Consider the following 16192-nt stretch of genomic DNA (forward strand, 5'->3'; position numbering starts at 1 on the left):
TGTATTTTTGAAAAGCTACAATAAGATGCATTGTCTGCAATAAAAGTAGAATGAGTTTTAAAGCTGCCTTACCCATAACATTCCAAAATGTATTTCATTTAATTCAATTGCAACTTTCTGAATACTAGAAGTTTCGTTTTTGATGGGTCATCAAATGGGTCATTCAAAAAAAAAAATAAATAAATAAAGTATATACTTGCAGTGCTGCCAAAAGCCACTTGATGGATCTAGTTCATTTTATAAAAGAAGAGAAAGGATGCAAGGAAACAGTCACACAGGGACCGGCTCCAGGGTCCCAAGTTAGATACAAAAGCAATTCCACTGCACCAGTAGAATTTGTGCACAAATGTGTATTTATTCAATCAAGCACATACATAAAACATTTCAGTCCTCTCCAGGACCTTGCTTTAGAAAAGTCCTGGAGAGGACTGATACATTGCCTTTACATGCTTGATGGTGTTAAGGCACTTTTTTTTTGTACTTAAAAGGGTAGTCCACTGCCCGAGCTTTCAGACCATTTAGTTCCCAAAGCTCGGTGCGTGGTCGTGATGTCACGACCACGCAACCTCAATGCAAGTCTATGGGAGGGGGCGTATGCCCCCTCCCATAGACTTGCATTGAGTGGGCGTGGCGGAACTAAATGGGCTTTTGGAACCAAATGTTCTGAACACTGGGGCAGTGGAGTACCCCTTTAAGTAGAACAAACATCTGGAATAGCACTGAACAATAGAAGATTGTGGAAATATTATCTGTAGGTGAACAGCATAGTGTAAACTCTGGTATATTTCACTACTCATCTATGTAAACAAATAATACTTGTGTGATGTCATGGTACCAGAAAAGAGCCCTTCTATTTGTATTCTGTTTCACTCTAAATGAATGTAAGGATGGGCACAAGTTCTAATTGAGGAAATTCACCACACGTTGTCTGTAGAGACATAGTAGGATTCTAGTCTAAATATCTCGGTCCCAGGCAACAGTTACTGATGTGGCTTTGCAATCTTTTGTTTATGACCAGTACCAATTTAAGTACAGCCACGGTTATGATCTAAATAACAACGCCAATACCGTTAGATAGAATACCTGCACTCCACAATAGGCATCTTTTAGGAAGAGAGTATTTAATCTATGCTGAGACCCCCACCAATAGCCAAGAGGAGTGCATGGTTGAGCATGTGCTGAGATATGCTTCTATAGAAAGTCTATGGGACCATCTCCTGTCACTCGGTGCGTTTCTCTGCCCTCATTTTATCGATCGATCAGGTCGGACAACTGATATCATACCAGTAGAAGCTGTGTGCAGCTTTCTAACATTAATACTGCCATTCAAAATATGTAGAAGAACTCCTGAAACATGAACGTCAAGGAAATAGCTCTAGCCATGCTTGAGTTTCCAATATTGTTAATATTTGTTCCCAATCTCTAGTCTTAGGGGCAGTAGATGCAGGGCTCAGCAGACTTTAACTAATGCATTTAAACAAACCATTCTGTCTGCACATGTTGTTAATAACTAAAAACGTTTAATTTAAAAATCTAGATTAAAATAGGTGTAGTACAGACAACTGTTCTCATGATTCAGGCATAGCAGCTATGTATTAGTAGCTTACAGCACATCTCGTGCTCTTTTGTTTGAAGTTTACTAAGCATATTCTAAGCATATTGGGGGAGATTTATCGAAGGATTTAGACAGTTTTTTCCTGTCTAAATTTGTCGCACAGAAAGTCGCAGTCTAAATATTTGCGACTTTTCTGCGACTTTTGCTTTAGAGGATTTTTTGGACATGATGCATTCTAGTCTATTTTAGACGGAAAAACACATTGGTGCTGAATTTATCAAAAGTGACTTCCGCGACAAGTCGCATCGGCTGAAAGTACGCCGAAATGTCAGACCATGTTGGAGCAGGTTTCAATACAGTTTAAAGCATAGATTCCGAAGTCCGTGCGCAGAATTTATCAAGAGCCGTGCGTCTTTTGATAAATTAGGTGCACAATAGACCGACCTAAGCCTCTGTAGTTGGTCTATATTGATGCGGGACATTGACAGCTTTGATAAATCCCCCCCCCCATTGAGTCCTTTTCCTAACATATGATGCATGTGTTTGTATTCTTAAGTGCCTATATGATGTTATAGTGCTTTACAGTACACTGCCCAGCTTTCTGCTACAGTATATATACCTGTTTGCATTTGTCCTCTGCTGCCTTTTTATCTGCTTCAGCTTGCTCTGCCCTGTCTATGGCGTTCTCCTTATCCAGCTTCAGCATCTGCATCTTCTTCTTGATTGCTTCCATCCTGGCTGGAGTTTGTAGCCTGGCCGCAGAGAGAAAAGGAGTAGGACCTGGTGCAGGGAAGGACTGTTTGAACTGAGCAGAGCACAACTGGAGGAGGATAATCTACAAGCAGCTCTAAACTCACAAAGAACATCATTGGATGATTTACTCCCCTGAGACACCACAAGACTTACACTTACATCCTTTCCTAGGAAACACTTGGACTCATTTCAACTCCGAAATCCACAGCCCTTAACCAGTCACCTTATTTGGGATTGATTTTCTCTAAAGGAGAAAAGAAAAGATTTGGTTTCCATTTATAACCTTCTGACAACAGCAAGTGTTCTGACAAATGAACACATGCCACAGATAAGGCTTATTAGCATATCTGAGTATATTTGTCCAGTGTGATCAGCTGCCCTTTAGAATGGAAGTGGTGCATGTCATCAAGTAATAGGAATAAAAGCTAACCGTAATAGCAGTGCCCTGGTAATGCCCATCCATTTTATTTCTCATAACACTACTCTGTAATTGCAAATTGATTGCTTTCACGCTAGTTGATGCAGTATTTTATGCATTTTTGTTACGCCTAGCGCTCCGGGTCCCCGCTCCTCCCCGGAGCGCTCACGGCGTCTTTCTCCCTGCAGCTCCCCGGTCAGTCCCGCTGACCGGGAGCGCTGCACTGTCATGGCCGTTGGGGATGCGATTCGCACAGCGGGACGCGCCCGCTCGCGAGTCGCATCCCAGGTCACTTACCCGTTCCCGTCCCCTGCTGTCATGTGCTGGCGCGCGCGGCTCCGCTCTCTAGGGCGCGCGCGCGCCAGCTCCCTGAGACTTAAAGGGCCAGTGCACCAATGATTGGTGCCTGGCCCAATTAGCTTGATTGGCTTCCATCTGCTCCCTGCCTTTATCTGACCTCCTCCCATGCACTTCCTTGCCGGATCTTGTTGCCTTGTGCCAGTGAAAGCGTTTTGTGTGTCCTAAGCCTGTGTACCAGTACTACTGCTATCCACCCTGACTACGAACCTTGCCGCCTGCCCCCGACCTTCTGCTACGTCTGACCTTGCTTCTGTCTACTCCCTTGTACCGCGCCTATCTTCAGCAGCCAGAGAGGTTGAGCCGTTGCTAGTGGATACGACCTGGTCACTACCGCCGCAGCAAGTCCATCCCGCTTTGCGGCGGGCTCTGGTGAAAACCAGTAGTGACTTAGAACCGGTCCACTAGCACAGTCCACGCCAATCCCTCTCTGGCACAGAGGATCCACCTCCTGCCAGCCGGCATCGTGACAGTAGATCCGGCCATGGATCCCGCTGAAGTTCCTCTGCCTGTTGTCGCCGACCTCCCCACACTGGTCGCCCAGCAAGCCCGACAGATTGCCCAACAAGATCACCAGCTGTCGTACTTGACCACCATGACTCAGCAACTCCAGTCGCAGCTACAGCAGATTCAGTCTCAGCTACAGCAGCAGCAACCATCTCCTCCGCCAGCTCCTGCACCTCTTCCGCAGCGAGTGGCCACTCCTAGCCTCCGCCTGTCCTTGCCGGACAAATTTAATGGGGACTCTAAGTTTTGCCGTGGCTTTCTTTCGCAATGTTCCCTGCATTTGGAGATGATGTCGGATCAGTTTTCTACTGAAAGGTCTAAGGTGGCTTTCGTAGTCAGCCTTCTGTCTGGAAAAGCTCTGTCATGGGCCACACCGCTCTGGGACCGCAATGACCCCGTCACTGCCTCTGTACACTCCTTCTTCTCGGAAATTCGAAGTGTCTTTGAGGAACCTGCCCGAGCCTCTTCTGCTGAGACTGCCCTGTTGAACCTGGTCCAGGGTAATTCTTCCGTTGGCGAGTACGCCATACAATTCCGTACTCTTGCTTCTGAACTTTCCTGGAATAATGAGGCCCTCTGCGCGACCTTTAAAAAAGGCCTATCCAGCAACATTAAAGATGTTCTGGCCGCACGAGATACTCCTACCAACCTGCATGAACTCATTCATCTAGCCACTCGCATTGACATGCGTTTTTCTGAGAGGCATCAAGAACTCCGCCAGGAAAAAGACTTAGATCTCTGGACACCTCTCCCACAGTCTCCATTGCAATCTGCGCCTAGGCCTCCCGCCGAGGAGGCCATGCAAGTGGATCGGTCTCGCCTGACCCTGGAAGAGAGGAATCGCCGTAAGGAAGAGAATCTTTGTCTGTACTGTGCCAGTACCGAGCATTTCTTGGTGGATTGCCCTATCCGTCCTCCACGCCTGGGAAACGTACGCACGCACCCAGCTCACGTGGGTGTGGCGTCTCTTGGCTCTAAGTCTGCTTCTCCACGTCTCACGGTGCCTGTACGGATTTCTTCTTCAGCCAGCTCTTCCCTCTCAGCCGTGGCCTGCCTGGACTCTGGTGCCTCTGGGAATTTTATTCGGGAGTCCTTGGCGAATAAATTCCGCATCCCGGTGACCCGTCTTGTCAAGCCACTCCACATTTCCGCGGTCAACGGAGCCAGGTTGGATTGCACCGTGCGTTTCCGCACGGAGCCCCTCCTAATGTGCATCGGACCTCATCATGAGAAAATTGAGTTTTTGGTCCTCCCCAATTGCACTTCTGAAGTTCTCCTTGGACTACCCTGGCTTCTACACCATTCCCCAACCCTGGACTGGTCCACTGGGGAGATCAAGAGTTGGGGTCCCTCTTGTTCCAAAGACTGCCTTAAACCGGTTCCCAGTACTCCCTGCCGTGACCCTGTGGTTCCTCCTGTATCCGGTCTCCCTAAGGTCGTTAGGGACTCTGCCTGCCACAGAATATGCCTCTCCCCCCCTCCCAGTCCACTCAGGCAAGCCTCGGTGCCTCCTCATGGCCCTCGTCCTGGTGTCACACTGCCCCGTGCCAGGCCTCACCCTCTGCCCTCCCTCCCCATTCCCACTCCTGCTGTACTGCCTGCCATTGAGGAAACCATCCATTCCTTCCCGGTGTCCTCATCCCAGGGGAGGCAGTCACCGGACAAAAAAAAGGGGAGACCTAAGGGGGGGGGGTACTGTTACGCCTAGCGCTCCGGGTCCCCGCTCCTCCCCGGAGCGCTCACGGCGTCTTTCTCCCTGCAGCTCCCCGGTCAGTCCCGCTGACCGGGAGCGCTGCACTGTCATGGCCGTTGGGGATGCGATTCGCACAGCGGGACGCGCCCGCTCGCGAGTCGCATACCAGGTCACTTACCCGTTCCCGTCCCCTGCTGTCATGTGCTGGCGCGCGCGGCTCCGCTCTCTAGGGCGCGCGCGCGCCAGCTCCCTGAGACTTAAAGGGCCAGTGCACCAATGATTGGTGCCTGGCCCAATTAGCTTGATTGGCTTCCATCTGCTCCCTGCCTTTATCTGACCTCCTCCCATGCACTTCCTTGCCGGATCTTGTTGCCTTGTGCCAGTGAAAGCGTTTTGTGTGTCCTAAGCCTGTGTACCAGTACTACTGCTATCCACCCTGACTACGAACCTTGCCGCCTGCCCCCGACCTTCTGCTACGTCTGACCTTGCTTCTGTCTACTCCCTTGTACCGCGCCTATCTTCAGCAGCCAGAGAGGTTGAGCCGTTGCTAGTGGATACGACCTGGTCACTACCGCCGCAGCAAGTCCATCCCGCTTTGCGGCGGGCTCTGGTGAAAACCAGTAGTGACTTAGAACCGGTCCACTAGCACGGTCCACGCCAATCCCTCTCTGGCACAGAGGATCCACCTCCTGCCAGCCGGCATCGTGACAATTTTTTTACATCAGTGCCACAAATGGATGGGAAAGGTAGGAAATATTTTACTTCTATTTTGTTTTAAAGGGTACCTTTCACCCAAAAAACTTTTGATATATTATAGATTAATGTATGCAGAATAACATTCCAATAGCATGTCATTAAAAAATATGCTTCTTTCTATTTTATTTTCCACTTGACAAAATGACCACTAGGGGTCTCCCTAGCAGTCCTTTTTTTTTTTTTTTTTTTTTTTTTTTTATAGATTTCAGACTTATGCTGGAGTCCTAAATCTTAGACTGCAGCTGGGACACAGACAAGCTCAGCACTGCTCCCTGCCAGGGAGTTTGTCTGTCTGTGTACCGGCTGCAGTCTGAGATTTAGGACTCCAGCATGAGTCTGAAATCTATATAAAAAAAAAGGACTGGTAGGGAGACCCCTAGTGGTCATTTCTTCAAAGTGGAAAATTAAATAGAAAGAAGCATATTTTTTAATAACATGCAATTGGAAAGTTATTCTGCATACATTAATCTATAATATATCAAAAGTTTTTTTTGATGAAAAGTACCCTTTAAATATATTCATAATTTTAAATTAAAACTGCATCAACTTACCCGTGGAAGCATCCTTAGCTATTTTCTCATTTGAATTGTATCTATGCCTAACTGCAAACATAAAAGAATCAAATAAAGATTGAAGAACTGAAGAAGTTTTTAGGGCTATGTTCACATAGGCAGTATCGGAATTTAAAATTTCTGTGCGGATATTGTCCCAACAGCGGGACGAATTCGGCACGTAAACATACCCTAACACTAATGTTAAAAGCTAGTAATAGGGATTTTACCTTGTGCCAAATTCTAGTATTGCTATGAGCGAGTATTCTGTAAGCTGGGCAGTCTGAAAACAAAAACATTCAAAGGGAATCAACAGAGAAACTTGATTTAAGCAATTTTCTTCTAAGCCAATTTTTTTAAATAGTTGGTGATGGTTTACATTTTACTACCTAGGTTATAAAATATTCCTAAAATCTTGCAGTTCTCAGTGAAGCCATTAGTTTTAAACGGGTACTCAGGAGGATAGGGGATAAGATGTCTGATCGTGGGGGTCCTGCCGCTGGAGATCTCCGCAAGCTCTCCTGCATCACCCCCGTTCATGAGCTGCTGAAGCAAAGATCGCTCTGTGGCTCATGGAGGGCTATACAAGGGCATCATGGCTCTGCCCCCTTCTCCGACAATCAGACATCTTATCCCCTATCCTTTAGATAGGGTATAAGATGTCTAGGGGCAGAGTACCCCTTTAATATTAAGCTGAGAAGTCCTGTTCGGTACAGATAACTATGAGTGCGCGGTAAAAGGTGACACCAGTACATAGAAAAGATAGTAGCTTAAGCTCAGAGGTCAGCCTCTTCCTCCTTGTAAAATGACCTCTGCATTGGTCACAGAGCATGCTTAGGAAACTATTCTACTTTAGTGAATAAGGTCTGTGCCAGTCTATTGGCTGGCATTTATCATTGTAGGTGTAAGTGAAGCATTTTTCTACACTTTTTTTTGTGTGCTGGTAATGTGTAGGAGCAACAAATTTATAAAATGTGCAGATAAACATTTTCTGAAATTTCACTCTTCACATACACCAAAAAAGCCTGGGCTGGTGTAGTTTTAGAGACTTTTCAGTGGCATTGCGCCTTTTTTGCGCCTTTACACAAAAAGGCGCAGTTCATAAAACGCTTCCATATCATGTGTATTGGCAAAATCAGTGGATTGCAACTCAAAATCTGCAGAAATGTGTAAACCAAAAGGCACAAAAAAGGCGCAAATAAACCCTGCTTGTGCCTTTTTTGCGCCTTTTGTAGACACAAAAAACTGTCTAAAGACAATAATAAATGTCGGCCATTGTGTCTATGTCCATGGGGTTTTCTATCTAGCATATCTCTAAGTGCTGTTAAAAACAGTTCAGGCAAGATGGCAGCCCCCATAATAATGTACTAAAAATAAAAATTGCAATCAGAAAACAGATTGGAAAAGAACATGTTTCAGTATCTGGTTCTAATCAGTTAAAAAAATATATAAAATCTAGGCAAAACATTAAATTTAAACAAATTACCAGTCAGGTCAAGAAGGCCAATAATTGCTAAACTTGCTTTCAGATTACTTAATTATTTAATTTCCAGAGGACACAGTTGACTATGACGTCCCTGGCGCTGCAAGTTCACAATAGTATCTGAAGCTGTCAACCTGGGGAGCCACATTTAGAGAGACCATGACTGTATGCCACTGTAAAGATATGTTCTAGAAAAATACTGTTATAGATATGGTCCTATATTAACTGCGATAGTACCCGTACCTAACCCATTTGACCTGAAGTGTGCCCTCATCTTGATGTCAGGTGTGCCTGAAATAGGGGAAAACCAATTGAGTAAAATTAAAAGTAAAAGGATTAAGGGAAAGGGTAGGAAAGGTGGTGTGATGTACGTACTGTATGTTTAATGTGTGTTTATGCATGTATGATGTGTATATGTATGTATTGTGGATCTATGTATGCATGAATGATGTGTGCATAAAAAATGTATGTATGATGTGTGTATGCGTGTATTATGTATGAATGATGTGTGTGTATAAAAATGTATGTATGATGTATGTATATATTATGTAAATATGAATAATGTATGTGTATGTATAAAACATATGTTTATGCATGGAACATAGGTAAAGGAGGACAGAGGGCTCTGGAGGAGGAAGACTGAGGAGGACAGAGGGGTCTGGTGAAGGTTAAAGAGGGGTCTGGAGGAGGAGGATGGAGGAACACAGATAGGTCTGGAGGATGGAGGAGGACCGGGGTCTAGAGAAGGAGGAATTAGAAGGACAGAGGGGTCTTGAGGGAGAGGACGGAGGAGGACATAGGGGTCTGGGGGAGGAAAATGGAGATGAGCAGGATGTCTGGAGGAGGAGGACAGAGTGGTCTTGAGCAGGAGGATGGAGGACAACAGAGGGGTCTGGAGTAGGGAGATAGATGAGGAAAGAGGGGTCTAGAGGAGGAAAATGGAGGAGGGCAGAGGAGTTCAGAGAAAAAAGGGAAAAGAGCAGTCTGTAGGAAGAGGATGATGGAGGAGGACAGAGGAGTCTGGAGGAGGACAGTGGGGACTGGAGGATGGAGGAGGACAGATGGGTCTGGAGTAGGAGGATGGAGGAGGAAAGAGTGGTCTGGAGGGGAAGGATGGAGGAGGACAGAGGGGTCTAAGGGAGGAAAATGGAGGAGGACAAAGGTGTCTGGAGGAGGAGAATTTAGGAGTAAAAAAGGGGTATGGAGGAGAAAGAGGATACTGGAGGAGCAGGATGGAGGAGGACTGAAGGGTCTGGTGGGGAAGGGGAAAGATGGGTCTGGAGGAAGACAAGGGAATGTAGAGGATGGAGGAGGTCAGAGGGATCTGGAGGAGGAAAATGGAGGAGGACAGAGGAGTCTGGAGGAGAAGGATGGAGGAGAACAGAGGGGTCTGGAGGAGGAAAATGGAGGAGGACAGAGGAGTCTGGGGAAAAAAGGAAAAGAGAGGTCCGGAGGATGGAGGGGTCGGGAGGAGGAGAATGGAGGAGAAAGAGGATACTGGAGAAGCAGGATGGATGAGGACTGAGGGGTCTGGTGGAGAAGGGGAAAGATTGGTCTGGAGGAAGACAAGGGAATCTGTAGGATGGAGGAGGACAGAGGGGTCTGGAGGAGAAGGATGGAGAAGGACAGAAGTCTTGAGGAGGAGGATGGAGGACAGAAGGGTCTGGAGGATGGAGGAGGGCAGAGGGGTCTGGAAGAGGATGAGTGAGGAGGACAGATGGGTCTGGACTAGGAGGACAGAGAAAGACAGAGGGGTGAGGAGGATGGAGGAAGACAGAGGGGGTATGGAGGAGAAGGATGGAGGAGGACTGAGGGGTCTGGAGAAGGAGAACAGAGGAGGACAGATGGGCCTGGTGGAGGAGGATGGAGAAGGACAGAGGGGTCTGAAGAAGGGCAATACAGGGGTGGGATTCAGCTGAATTGAGAAGAAATGTTTGGAAGAGTACAGTGTTTGGCAGTATTAATATTATAGGTACAGTCTGGCAGTATTATTATGTGTACAATGTGTGTCAGGGTTATAGTCAGGGGGCACAGGGTTTGGCAGTATTATATTAATTATTTTTTTCGTACAGAGGATGAGGATCTAATGACAAAGTGAGGATCCTATGATGTCCGGGCGTCAGTCTCTGCAGAGGGAAGATCTAGATGGAAGAAGTCCTGGCATCTGGACCAACAGAGAAGACGTCACTCAGGTCATTGATATCACTGTGTATTCTCCTGACTGTCCCAACTGAGCAGGAGTCACTTGTAAGTTTTGTGGGGATGATGGATGAAACTGTACTCCAATGTGTGGTTATACAGCTGTTGCAAAACTACAACTCCCATAATGCCTGAGGCTTTCTGTCAATTTCCGAGTAGTCAGACCCTCACCAAAAAAAAAAAATGGGCTGCTTATTCTAATATCCCTAGGCCTATTTTTGGTCCCAGTCTGTCCAGTCTTGTATTACCTGTGAAAGTTCCCTTACCTAACCCTTTGGACCAGAGGTGTACCCTGGTCTTGCTGTAAGGTGTATCTGAAAGGGGAAAAAAACAGAAACAACATATAAGAGAATTATTGTTTACGCGACACACACTCACTCCACGGGCTTTCTGGGAAAAGGAATATGCAAAGCAACTCATCACCTTCACAGGTACCATTCCCTGAAGTCAGCTTTAGCTCCAATTATGGAGTCTCAAAAACTTATCGGGATGTGATGCCAAGCCTGAATTCTCCCCAGAAGGGAAGAGGACCCATATGCAGACAGCTGTTTCAGGGTGTTTTCCCCTCGTCAGTACAGAGCAGGATGTTCTGGCTTGGCTGGTGAGAGGCCTGTAGACTAGGAAAAGGGGATGAGTCTTTAGATGAGCTTCTTTGCATAATATATATATATATATATATATATATATATATACACAGGGACGTGCACACATAGGAGTGAAAGGTGGCTGGAGCCCCTGCCCTTTTCCTCACCTGCCTCTCTAGTGCCCTCACAAAAGGAGGTGCAGACTCAGGGTGACAGGAGCAGTAAAATAAGTGCTGTGCCCTCCCTGCAGGAAGGGGGCGCCACTTACCCTGTCATGATCTGCCATTTCTCTTCTCCTCTCCACACAGAGGAGACAAGGGCAGAGGAGGCAGAGAGAAGTCCCGCCCACTGTCTGTCCGGCCAAGAATCTCCAGCCTATGCAGAGAGGCATGGGGCCCTTACTGTAAGTGATTTTGTATTTATGTGAGTGATTGTATGTCAGTTTGTGTGTCTGTTTGATGTGTCTATATGGGTCTTTGTGTGTGTGTATGATGTGTCTGCCTGTATGATGTGTCTGCGTGTGTGTGTGTGTGTGTGCACCTCTATGTATGTGCCTGTGCAGAGGGGGATGGGGCCTTACTGTTAGCATGTAAGCAATTCTGCGTATATATGTGATCAAATGTATGTCAGTGTGTGTGAGCAAGGGAATCTATGTATGTATATATGTGAGCAAGGGAATCTATGTATCTATATGTGTGATTGATATATATATATATATATATATATATATATATATATGAGCAAGTGAATCTATGTATGTGTGTATATATCTGTTAGTGAATATATGCGTGTACCTATATGTATGATGTGCCTGTTGGCTATATCTGTTTGTATATATTCCATATTATATGTGTGACTGTGTATTTATGTTTCTTATTGTATATTTGGGCCTGTATGTATGTGTCAAAGTGTCTCTTTGTATGTGTGTATATTACCTATGTACTGTATGTGTCTTTATGTTATGTGCTTGTATGTATTGTATGAAGCACATTATTAGGGAATTATTAGAGAAATGGAAGCACAATTATATAGGGAATTAATAGAGAAATGAAGGCACAGTATATAGGGAATTAATAGAGAAATGAAAGCAAAGTATATAGAGAATTAATAGAGGAATGGAAGCACAGTATATAGAGAATTAATAGAGTAATGGAAGCACAGTATATAGGGAATTAATAGAAGAATGGAAGCACAGTATATAGAGAATTAATAGAGGAATGGAAGCACAGTATATAGAGAATTAATAGAGGAATGGAAGCACAGTATATAGAGAATTAATAGAGGAATGGAAGTACAGTATATAGAGAATTAATAGAGGAATGGAAGCACAGTATATAGAGAATTAATAGAGGAATGGAAGCACAGTATATAGAGAATTAAGAGAGGAATGGAAGCACAGTATATAGAGAATTAAGAGAGGAATGGAAGCATAGTATATAGGGAATTAATAAAGGAATGGAAGTATAGTATATAGAGAATTAATAGAGGAATGGAAGTACAATATATAGAGAATTAATAGAGGAATGGAAGCATAATATATAGGGAATTTATGGAAGCACAGTATATATTTCATTTATATTGGAACATTATTTTTTATGTATGCTTGGACTGTGTATAGATCATTAATGGTGGCACAGTATAGTTAAATAATAGTGGCACAGTATATAGTTCATTAATGATGGCATGTAAGCATGTATTTGTGTGGTGTTCATCTCTTTAGTGTAAGAACCAGGGCTGTGTGGAGATTCCTGCATAAGGTGGGTGCTGGGTGATGGGTTCTGTCATATAGAGGTCAGACCGGGGCATATAGGGGAGATTTATTAAAACCTTTGCAGAGGAAAAGCCTTCTGCAAAATGAAAGCAGTGATCTGATTGGTTGCTATGGGCGACTGCACCGCTCTTTCTCTGCACAGGTTTTGATGAATCTCCCCTATAATACAGTATATTATAGGGCAGCTGTCACATGTTTTCTGCAAATAAGACTGACAGCACAGCCAAAGTGTATATACACATGGCAGACCTCAGAGAAACTGTTCTTGACTTTATTTTACAAAAACACCAACCTTTATGGGGGCTAGGAATGTCAAGGGGGCCTGGCCGGAGGTCCACTGTGTCCCAGGGCCGCAGCAAATCTCCCTGTGACATCACTTTGCTTTCTGCAGAGCATTACCATTAAGTCTGGCAGACGTTTTATACATTTTGAGAAGTGCCCTTTTTTTTTCTTTTTTTTTTTACTTGAGCCCCTGCCCTCCTAAATGTCTGTGCACGTCCCTGTACATATATAGATATATATATATATATATATATATATATATATATATATATATATATATATCTTTATTAACTGAGTACCTGGTGTTGGCTGTTTTTTCCTTCCTAATCCTTGTTGGGGAGGAAAATCAACAAAGGAGGAAGCCTTTGACTTCATATCCCATCCTCATATATTGTTGTCATATCCCAACCCCATAGCCTGTCCCCATATCCCATCCTCATATCTCAACCTCATATCCCGTCCTCATATCCTGTCCTCATATCCTGTCCTCATATCCTGTCCTCATATCCTGTCCTTATGTCCCATCCTCATATCCTGTCCTCAGGTGGGACTGCTTTGTGATGAAGATATTGTAAGCTGAAAATAGAAGGAGACATGGCTTTCTGGGACTGGGTGTGATTTGCAAACCAGACCGATGCACAAAAAGGGTAGAGAATAAAAGGGGTGGGGCTTAAACAGTGAGCGTGTCTTTGTGAGATGGGGTGTGGCTTGCAAGCCGGACTGACACATTCACCAGGAGATGCGGAGCTTGTGGAGTAAGGTACTGGAAGTACCATATACTTGCATGGGAGTTAAAACAAAGACCCATCTTTTATATAAGAGTGTAGGTAAGGGTTAATTTAACTATTATATATTTTTATTTGACATACAAGTAACATGTGACCAGGTATTATTGAAATATCTCCAGCCGTACGGAAGTTATGTGGGAACATATATTTCCCATTGATTTGCATGGGACTTTAAACAAAAACCCCGACCCTCACAAATGGGGGTAGTTAAGGGTTAAATTAACTATGCTATATTTTAAGTGGACATATAACATGTGATCAAGTATTATCGAAATATCTCCAGTTGTTTGGAAGTTCTGCAGTAACATATATTTCTCATAGACTTGTATGGGAATTTAAACAAAAACCCCGCCCCTGGCAAATGGGGGTCGGTAAGGATTAAATCACCTATCCTATGTTTGTTGTTGACATATAAGTAACATGTGTGCCAAGTTTTATGTTAATATCTTTAGCCGTTTGGACATGATGCTGGGACATACATACATACATACATACATACATACACACATTGGCCCTCATTTACTAACATGATTCCGACTCTTTTTGTTGAGTTTTGCGCCTAAATTCTGTCGCACGGAAGATTTACTAACAGTGTTGTGTAGGTTTCTTTCTGGGTTTTAATTCCTTACAATTTATTTTCCACGGTATTTACTAAGGTTTCCCTACATTTTCCACTTTCCTTACATTTTGCTTTTTTTTACACATACTCTGATCTGTCTGGTTTTCCTCAAATCTCAAATCAAATCCACCACATTTTATGTGGAAACCTTAGTAAATATGTTGGGTTTTTGTGAAAATGTCGGGACCATGCCCCATTTTCCCGGTGGCCACAACCCTTTTTCTGGTTTTCTTCGCAAAATGGAGAGTTAGTCTGCATTTTTTTTTATTCTGGCGCAAAATCTGGCGCAGACAGAATTTCTGGCGCAATGCGACAGAATCTGGCACACAACCCGACAAAACATGTCGGGTTTGCAATAGTAAATGAGGGCCAATGTGCGACAGAAAAAAACTGACAGAATCTGAATCACTCAGAGTGAAAAAAAACCCTACAGAATGGGCGTTGTTTTCGGGAAAAGGGGCGTGTTCCCTACAATTCAGCCAAAATCACTCGCCTTTTCCTAAATCCACTCTGAAATTCATGTGAATTATCTGGGAAGAAAACCCGACACTTTAAAGCATATATAAAGTTTCAGAAAGTGGAGTCAATTCTCTGGCTGTTTGCTCCTTTGCCTGCCTTGTCTTTTTCAAGCAATTCTTACTTTTTTGCACAATTTCATTTATAAGCAAGGTTTTAGCTCTTTTTTTTTTCCTGTCGTTTCAGTAATGATGGTGATTAAAAAATAATAATAATAATAATCATATACTCATTTAATACATCTATCTATATGTGTCTCCCTCCTTCCTCAGGTCTGAGTTAGTGTGTGGATACAGTAATATATATATATATATATATAATTAATATATATTTCCATGAATACATTAACCTATTAAACGTTTGCCGGGTCTGAATGCCATTGGAGGCTGAGTAGGACGTTGGCCTCCAGGGTCTATTGGTGGTCTATAGGAATGGATGTGCTAGATCTATAACATTGTGATTTTTTTGCCCATTTTGGTCTATGGACATCTTACGGCAAATGGGGTAGAAAGCTAAACAGCAGGGTCCTGGTAGTAATGTGGATGGGAGACCCTGGTGTAGGTTCAATTCCCAGGTTGATATACAGTGTTGGGATTATACTTTAATTAGGATAGACATATATGGGTCAATTTATAGTTAAGAAAGTTCCCACGGTTCAAAAAAAATCATTTCTATCCTAATTGAAGTATAATCACAACTCTGTATTGAACCTACACCAGGGTCTACCATCCACATTACTACAAGGACACTGCTGTTTACCTTTCTACCCCGTTTGCCGCAAGATCTCCATAGACCACAATGGGCCCCTTGATTTCAAGGGGAAAAAAATCACAATGTTATAGATCTAGCCCATCCATTCCTATACACAGGAATGTGGAAATTCTATCGCCCGACGCCCGGGACAAGTAGTTTTGGGCGCCGGGCAGGTGAATTGTTTATAGATTTAGCCCTGTATCGGGCTAGCAGGGACAGGCCGACTTCCCCCGTATTTTTCTTTACTGCCGGTGTGAGGCGCAGGAGCCGATGCAAGTCTACACCTCACACCGGCCTCAGAGTGTATGGAGGGGGCAGCCCCCAGCTGACCGCAGAGCCCGAGGTCGCATGTTCGCATTACATAATTGAGCCACGCCCCCTTATCTAGTCCTCCCGGAGGATGGAGGACGCAGCTACACATAACACAAGAAGACAGGGAGAGAAAGGATGTCCACAGCTCGGCACACAGCTCCTCCCCCGCACACAGCTCTATCCCTCCCCTTCCTCTGTCTCCACAGGACCTAATCCACCACGGGGAGGCTGCATGTTTGCACAGGGAAAACACAGAGCGGGGGAGGAGAGGACGTCCGGTGTGAGGTGAGATTTT

General features: G+C 44.5%; 2 protein-coding genes across 4 annotated transcripts in view; one reads left to right on the forward strand and one right to left on the reverse strand.

The window, feature by feature from the left end:
• The window catches only part of TPM4 (tropomyosin 4), a 103202-nt gene extending 100883 nt beyond the window's left edge, over positions 1–2319 (reverse strand). Inside the window, exon 1 of one of the 2 annotated variants that reach the window (XM_056573421.1) lies at positions 2175–2319. In XM_056573421.1, the coding sequence (XP_056429396.1) occupies positions 2175–2288 (114 nt within the window). In that variant the 5' untranslated portion in view covers positions 2289–2319. The remainder of the gene's footprint in view (positions 1–2174) is intronic. The other variant, XM_056573416.1, reaches the window with a different exon arrangement.
• LOC130368901 (protein mono-ADP-ribosyltransferase PARP14-like) overlaps positions 1–16192 on the forward strand; it is a 380920-nt gene that overhangs the window by 72071 nt on the left and 292657 nt on the right. The window contains exon 2 of one of the 2 annotated variants that reach the window (XM_056573329.1): positions 10146–10320. In XM_056573329.1, the coding sequence (XP_056429304.1) occupies positions 10219–10320 (102 nt within the window). In that variant the 5' untranslated portion in view covers positions 10146–10218. Of the gene's footprint in view, positions 1–10145; positions 10321–16192 lie in introns of those variants that run through there. The other variant, XM_056573349.1, reaches the window with a different exon arrangement.

Source organism: Hyla sarda, chromosome 1, assembly GCF_029499605.1.
Source record: "Hyla sarda isolate aHylSar1 chromosome 1, aHylSar1.hap1, whole genome shotgun sequence".
Taxonomy (NCBI): domain Eukaryota; kingdom Metazoa; phylum Chordata; class Amphibia; order Anura; family Hylidae; genus Hyla; species Hyla sarda.